Here is an 8,395-nt window from a genome sequence, read left to right on the forward strand (position 1 = left end):
AAACAGGTAAGTAGCACGAATACACAGTGGGCGCCAAGGAGACCAAACCATATACTAAAATAGAGGTATGCGACCCACAAATCACGACCTAGAAGTGCCGGGGACCTAAGCAACCACCCAAGGTAAGTAACCAGGAACCTAACGGAGGCTGTGTGCAGAGTGAGAACACAACCGCGGGCTCAATACAAGTCAATGGGTAAGTCGCAGTTGCAATTTTAAAGAAGAAGGACCTCCCAGTGGACCCTGAATAAACCAGGAGGACAGAGGGTTGGATTGCCACTCAACCCGTGGATACCCCAGGAACCAGGACACCAACACCAGGGAAGCCTGGTGCATAGGTGTTAAGTGGTGTCGGAAACCGCCGTCAATCTCAATGGAGGACTTCAGAAAGAATGCCACTGCTGGGTTAGATGGAAGTGTCCAGTAGAGCCCAAAGGTGGATTCAAGTTTAGAAGTACCTGCAAGCAGAAGGGACAGAGTCTATGCCACTCAGGAGTGACCAGGGAGGATGAATGCCCACCGATGTCGAGTGTTGCAGGAGAGCTGACTGTGACCTGGAAGCTGCAGCTGTGCGGACCAAGCCACACTGTGGAAGACCAAGAGTCGTGCACAAGCTGTCCCACGTCGGATGTCGATAGTTGATGGGTATGTGTCCGTAGGGAGCACCAAAAAGCCTTTGGAACTGCAACCAACCTGAAATGTGAAAAGGGTACACTGTTGGGACCAGCAAGGTCCAGGTGACTCACCACAAGCAGGGGAGTCAGGGCAGGCCCCGAGCAATAAGGGGAGCCCGCTGAATTCAAAGATGACAAGAGGAACCACAGGCTGGAGGCACAGGAGACGCGAGAGGACCTCAAGCAGCTCACCAAAATGCAAGCCCACGATGCAAGAGTTGTGGTGAGGACTAAGATCGTGGTCACTTGAGATGCTTGAGGTTGGGGCTACTTGTAGCCCGGAGATAATGGAGAAAGGATGCCAACAAACCTTTGCAGCAAGTTCACGCAGTGCACAGCAGTTCGATCCCTGCGGCTCCAACGAGGTATATTGGCCTCAAACTTGGTGAGGACAGGGCAGGCCTCGAGGGATATGAAGAACCACCACCTGTGTTGCTGAGCCTTTCGGAGTCTGTGGGAGCTCGGGATCAGCAGACTGATCAGCTTTGTTGCCGTGCCTGCAGATGCAGGGAAGGGACTCCTTCACTTCAAGGGAGATTCCTTCTTCATGTGTCTTGGATGTCCACAGGCCTTGGAATGTTCCTGTATGGAGCACAGGCACAGATGTTGCAGCAGACGAGCAGGGCGACGAGACCAGGAGCAGCAGGAGTCTTCCTAGTTGCAGTCTTGATGCCCAGAGCGAAGTCCAGAGTGCTAAGAGGTTCGAAGAAGAAGTGGTATCTTGAAATTAATCTTGTCCAACAACGAATCTAGGGACCCACCCTCAGGTAAGCCCTTCAGTACCCCAACTAAAGGGTTGGGGGGGGGGGGGGGGGGGGATTCAGGGTTCCCTCTCAGGGGAGGATTTGGACAGTGGGGAGGATACTCCCATGTCCTTTGTCAAGTTACGCGCCAGAGAGGGAGCCGATGGCTCCCTGCGCTTGTTTGAACTGGACTATGCAATGAGGGCACCAAATGTGTAATTCAAGCAGACTGAGTGGTGCTGGCAAGTGCTCCCACCTGGCGCCAATACACTATACCCTGTCTGGGAGGTGGTCACACCTCCCTGTGACAAGACACCTATTGTTCTGCTTTACCCTGCTCGAGCTTGGCTCAGCAGCAGGAGTGCAGAATCGTGTCTCTGGTCGGCAGCAGCCATGTTGTGCTGTTTGGGTCTAGAAGACTGGTAGAACCGAGCAACTTGCCTTCAGGATTGAAAGGCCTGCTTTAGGGGCGACTTATAGGTTTTAAGTGCTGTGACCTTACATATAGGGAAACCTATATCTTTCTTAAGTGGTGCTAGCACCAGCTTACACAGGCTATAAAAGCAGGCCTGTAGTTACAGTTTGGATTGGTCTCCCATGGGATACCCCTGGTGTACCTACGCAATGGGAACCGAAGTACCCTATACTAGGGACCGATAGGGGTACACCAGTATCCAATCTGGGATGTACCCAAGTACTTACCATACCAATTTACGGGAGAAAGCACAGAGACAGGGGTCCTGTTTAGCAGGATCCCAGTCAGACTAGTCAAAAACAGCATAGCACCAGGCAAACAGTGGGAGTAACCATGCAGAAGGATCCAACCTTCCTACAAGCAGGGAAACTAATACGGAGCTGGGAACTAAGAGTGACAAGAACAGCCAACCAATGATAAGCAAGGGGCAGGCATCAAGCCACTCCATATTCTTGGTAAGCCACAATTTGTCTCGCAACTGAGACTGCATGCGCTGTTAAATAAGCTCAGCCTAATAAAGGCCTCTTAAAGGCTGCATCCAGAGGATCATTCAAAAACTGCAAATTTAACACAAGGTAACTTTTATAATCAACAACAAAAAAGTTCTACAGGAAAACTTCTGATATAAAAAAAGGATTTGATAAATTTCTTGAACTTGGGAATGATGCAAACAAAGTAAGGGAAGCAAATAATATTAAAAACACTTCACTGTCGAGACAAGAAAGGCAAAAAAATAATCACAGAAGTAACTTTCCTAACGACCGAATAAGTTGTAACTGATATAAAAGTTGTAACTGATATAAAAGGTTACATTTCAAGCTTTTAAAGAAGCTTTCACAAAATAGTCCCATAAAACAAGGATGCATGGCCTTTGCAGTACACAAATAAGGACCACTTCGTCCAGATTGATGAATTGTGAAGGAGATTGGTATAATAAGGCGCAATGTGAGTCTTCACCACATAAAAAGATACTCTGACCACTCAAAGCATTTCTTTGGCATATCTAATGTTTTCTCACGAGCAGATGTCACAGGATCAAATTGACAGAAGTGGGTGAAAGCTCTTAACAAAGAAACTGCTTCAAATGGGAGCCTGGTTCTGTATATATACCACAAGATGGCCATCTTGTGGTATATTGCGTGAACTAGGACAGGCTTGAGTCCAGTAATACCCAAAACCTCTCCGCTTTGTGTGATATAGCCTGTATCTGTATACCTGGACAGTTCCAGATGATTGCCTTCATACAACTTTAAGGCAACCACAAACTCCAAACTGTAAAACATTCTAATTGGTACTAAGACAAGAACCTCATTATCACTGCCATTCAACTATATACCTGACAACTAGTCAATTTACTGTGCGATACTGCACTTGAAAGAGGATGGAAAATATATGTGATAACACACAACAACGGGTGTGTGAGACTTCTGCTTCGTCACATATCCCACCAACTTTTCTTCGTATTCCATTACCAGACAACTCGGTCTCCAACAGGTTAACACCACCTGGGTTGTAGTTGGCCAAACAAACAGAACATAGACACATCAATATCACTCACATGTCTCTAACATCAATGGCGTGGGGGGGGGGGGGGGGTGAGTCTGACTGACATATGGGGGCAGACTTTGTCTAAAGTTATTAAAATTCTGTGGTATAACCAAGAACACCAAACAATAGAAAAATTCTGTGGTATAACCAAGAACGCCAAACAATAGAAATATTTATTGGAATACGAAATGTACTGTGTTTTCAGTAGTAAGAATACAGTGGTGCTCCTTAACTCTTTGCTTGCTCTCACTGGTCGAACTGGTGCATGCATCATTTCACTGTTCCCCCCCCCCCATCACCCACCCAGGGTGTGGCCTCCACTTGCTGAAAACATTAAAGTTTCTCTGGAATGAGGACTGCCAGGAGTGGATTGATAAAGAAAAGACCATGTACAGTTTGAAGAAGAGTTCAGCTGTTTCATGGTCAACATCCCTGCTTGGAGGAGACTGTAGATGTCCGTTTGCATAACAGCTCCAGGAAACATATCTTGGTTGGACAAATTGTTTTCTACCATGCACAGAGAGTTTGTCCTTTAGTTGTAGCAGAGCCCATCGTGAACCGAGCAATGCAAACACGTCTGAGTGTCAAGCATAAAAGGCGACATATGTCTGTGCTTCAGTGAACACTGGCAGAGCTCAGGGTTTCGTACTTATCTGTTTAGAGTGATTGTGTACCTTCATGTAGGAGTTGCTGTATTCCTACTTTATAATATAGGTTCTTCGAGGTAACTTTGCTCCAGTGTTGTCTCTTCTTTACAGTGGAACAAGGAATACTATTATTCTATCAGTTTTAACTCCTTGACTCTTGCAGCTTTCTAAGATCCCTTACCCCTTCTAGGAGTAGTAGTCTGAATTCAACTGCCCAGAGGAGAACGTCACAGAACATCAAAGTTCACCCATGAACCTCAAAATAGGGCTTCGTGGGCTTTATCACATCTGTTGGATAAGCTTTGAAAAGTTTGGTCCACTGTGATGTTGATCCCATTTCTTGAATTGAGATGCAATGGATAAGGGTTATATTTCCATCTGGCAACTTGTTTCTCTTGTGGTACTTTTGGGGATTTGTTCTGTGGTATGTTTGGGCTAAGTTGCCTTACAAGTCCAAATCTTAGTGTTTGTGCATGGTAAGTGGGGTTTTCTCATTCAGTGATATCAAGCTCATTTCCCAGTAAACCGTGCATGGGGGTGGCTATGGCCTTTTTGTGTTCTTTCAATTTTAATTATTTGGGTGTGGTTTATGAGGTTCTTCCACAAGCTCAATTTATTGTGTACAACGCATGTTAACAAAACAATGAACACCATTCAATTTCAATAATATTGATGAGTATAACAAAAGCAATACAAAAATAACTACCAGAACAATCACTCAAATCAGAAGCTAATCTAAACAGCGCTAATAATAAAATAAAGTATAAAGCAATAAGACAACTGATTGTTACTTTGGTGGGGAGGCTTCCACCTACACTGAGCATGCCATACTTTAATAGGAAAATTTATATTGTTAACATTTTCCTCATTTGCTTCCATCTTAGTTAGTCCACAGGTACCGTCTAATATTACCATCTAATGACACTGATATCATTTTAACAGATACAATTCACTTTCAATGCTGAAGGCTTGAATGCATTTCTTAAGGTACCAGCTAATAAAAGTTATTAATTCATGCCATTTCTTTGGACACCATCTAAAAAGATCAGTTATGTTTGGGGTTCTATGCACTTTTTAGGTCTTGAGTCAATACGTTGAGATACGTTCATTTTCGAAGAACATTTTGTGAGAGCTTACGGACTAAAATGTCAGATTGTAAGGGATACTATCACAACCACTTGAATAAGTCATGTTCGGAAGCCACCCTCCTTCCGCCACTTGAACACGAAAGGACCCTTTCCTGCACACACGTCAAGGAAATGTCCAACAAACTCCTTTGCATCTTCAGAAACTCAGAGTCCCACGCGTCCTATATCTTCCAAACAAATCCACTAATGCCCTTACCCCCACAGCAGCCCCCAGGATCTTATGTACGTTTCCTTCATTCACTCTCAAATCACCCGGCTACCCTCTATGCCCTTTTCTCAGTATTAGACCATCGCCAAACCGTCCCCTCTTTCCATGAACCACGGGCTACTCAGCCACAACTCACCCCCCACCCGGTACATGTTGGCCGCCATCTTCGCCCCACTGCCCCGGCACAATGGAGCCTCGCCGCCACTACTGCTGCTGGCGCCGCCGCTGCAGGCCTGGCGGACACTTCCGCTTCCGGTCCGGGGCCCACGCGCCGCCGCGCGCACGTTCTCTGACGCCGCCTCGTGTCCGGTGCCCCCGTTGACTCGCTTCCTCGCGCCCACACGCAGCCGCACTACGCTGCTGATGACGTCACGAGCCCGGTAACCGGCCTTAGGGCGGGAGGGGCGGAGCCTAGGGCAACTCCGAAAACTAGCCTGAACCTTACGGAAATCGCCGAGTGATGCCGGAAATACACGACAGGAATCGGAAACAGCCGACCATTACCGGAAACAGTTGAGGGTCAAACTTACTGAAACTAGAGAGAAGAGAGGATGCTAGGGACCTGGCTTTTCCTTTTATGCCTTAACGTTATTCTTGGGAGGCTACACCTTCATCTGTCCCGCATTTGCGCGTCTAGTTGCCCGCGCAACTGGTGAATGTACGAAATGTCCCGTGTGTTTTTTACTGTTCCCAGCTAAGTTATGTGAATTTAATTTGATGTCGCGCAGGAATCACCCCAGCTAAATTATGTCAATTTAATTTGATGTCGCGCAGGAATCACCTGGGTACCTCGGCGCTGAAGCAGATCGCAAGCAGAAGACACGCAGAGTTAAAACAACACTGTCTTAATGTCTCATCTGTCTTAAGTTCTGAATTTGATCTGATCTTTCCATGTGCGGATGTAGTAAGCATTCCAGAATGAGGGCGCCAGATGGGAAAAAGACCTAACAATTGTTCTTAACTTTCTGATACGCGGGACAGTGAGCATGGCATTGTCGTTGGATCAAAAGCCTAACTGCACAGTAGTGTTGAAGCTTCAGGTTGAGGTACCGAGTTCTTTCCCCATTATCGACTTGTGAGTGAGGCAGCAGATTTTGAAAATTATTTTCTTCCTTACGGGCAACCAATGCAAAAGGGATAGTGAGGTGGTACCAGAAGGGCGAATGCAAATGAGACTAGATGCTGTGTTTTTTGCACAACTTGAAGTTTATATAGTTATGTCTCACTAGCGGACACGAGTAAAGCGTTGCCATAATGTAATCTGATGATGAGCGCTTGTACCAAGGTTTTCCTTGCTGAAGGCGGAAGAAAAGGAAAAGCTTTCCTCAACAGGCGCATCATGTGAAAATGTGCCGACGGTAGACAGGACCTGATCGTTCATAGTTAAGGTTTAGTCCAGTCGAACACCGAGGTTCTTGACTACCTGTTTAGGTGTTCGTACAGCGCCAAGTTCTGCAGGCCAACAGTCGGCCGACTAAAGCTGTTGAGCCTTACCAAATAGCATGATCTTGTGTTTTTCTGCGTTCAATTGTAGGTAATTGGTGGACATACTGGCTGAATTTGCTTTCATCGTAGGCCTTTGTAAAGGGAGATGACCAACTCCGTGTCATCAGCATAGGACAGAATTTCAAGTCCGAAGGATTTTACGTTCTTGGCGGGGGGTAGCATATACATTGAAAAGCGTAGGGCTTAGACAAGAGCCCTGGAGCACTCCCTTATCTAATGGCATGGTGCGGGATTCAAAGGAGCCCAAAGATATTGTTTGGGTTCTGTTGTTTAAAAACCCACAGAACCATTGTAGGGCTGTCCCGTAGATTCCAGTTTCCTACAACCTCTGAATCAGCCTGGAATGAGACCCAGTGTCAAGTGCTGCGGATAAATCCAACAACACAAGCACAGATGGCGTACCAGCATCTAGAGCTAGACCTGTGTGATCTATGACTGCTACTAAGGAGGCCTCAGTGCTGTGTGAGGATCGAAACCCAGATTGTGATGGGACCAAGATCATGTCTAAGTCATTCGAAAGTTGCTTGTTATTTTTTTGGGGGGGGGGGCTGGAATATTTTAGTGAGTTTTGCATGAGAAAAGGAACAAGAAGACAAACGTCCTATAACAATGTGTACGATGATTACCACAAATGATACATATTGCGCTTATATGATATATATATATATATATAATGCATCTGCCCCATTACATCCTCCCCACCCACCGCCCCCCTTCCTGCAAGTTGTTATGTTATGTTAAAATTATTTATAAAGCGCTCGTACACCAAACGGTTTCATGGCGCTGTAGCAGTAATGTACTAGACCAAGAGGTTATAGGTAAGCCTGCGTGAATAAGAGGGTTTTCAGGAGGGTTCTGAAACGTGGAAGAGATGTTTCAAGTCTGAGTTCCGAGGGAAGAGAATTCCATATTTGAGGCGCCAAAAAAGAAAAACTGAGTCCACCATGTTTTTTCCGGTTAAAGCGAGAAATGGTGAGAAAGTTGGCATGAGACGAGCGAAGAGCACGAGATGGGATGTAGTGAGAGATTAAAGAGGAGATAAAAGCTGGACCAAGACCGGCTAAGGCTTTGAAAGTAGTACAGCCCAGTTTGAACAAACAACGCTTGGCCACTGGAAGACAATGAAGGCGTTTCAACAGGGGACGGACGTGTTGAGTACGTGGTTGATGAAAGATAAGCCGAGCAGCTTGGTTCTGAACCAATTGAAGGCGGTGGAGTTGATAAACAGGAATATCGACGTAGAGTGAATTGGCATAGTCTAACCGAGAGATGACTGAAGCCATGAGGACCACAGTAAGAGCCTTGGTGGTTAGGAATCTCGAGATCTTGCGGATTCTGCGAAGATGGAAAAAGCATGAAGAAGTAACTGCACAGATCTGAGATTTCATGGTCAAATCATTACTGATTATCACTCCGAGGCTTTTAACGGACTTAGTAGGTAAAGGG

The 8,395-nt window shown here is 46.0% G+C and overlaps 1 protein-coding gene across 2 annotated transcripts in view; it reads right to left on the bottom strand.

The window, feature by feature from the left end:
* Nucleotides 1-5,816, bottom strand: part of MTA2 (metastasis associated 1 family member 2) — a 521,443-nt gene extending 515,627 nt beyond the window's left edge. For both annotated transcript variants that reach the window (XM_085626074.1, XM_085626073.1), the window contains exon 1: nucleotides 5,580-5,816. In XM_085626074.1, the coding sequence (XP_085482200.1) occupies nucleotides 5,580-5,607 (28 nt within the window). In that variant the 5' untranslated portion in view covers nucleotides 5,608-5,816. The remainder of the gene's footprint in view (nucleotides 1-5,579) is intronic.
* Nucleotides 5,817-8,395: the final 2,579 nt, after the last annotated feature.

This window comes from Triturus cristatus, chromosome 9 (assembly GCF_964204655.1).
Source record: "Triturus cristatus chromosome 9, aTriCri1.1, whole genome shotgun sequence".
In the NCBI taxonomy this organism is placed as follows: domain Eukaryota; kingdom Metazoa; phylum Chordata; class Amphibia; order Caudata; family Salamandridae; genus Triturus; species Triturus cristatus.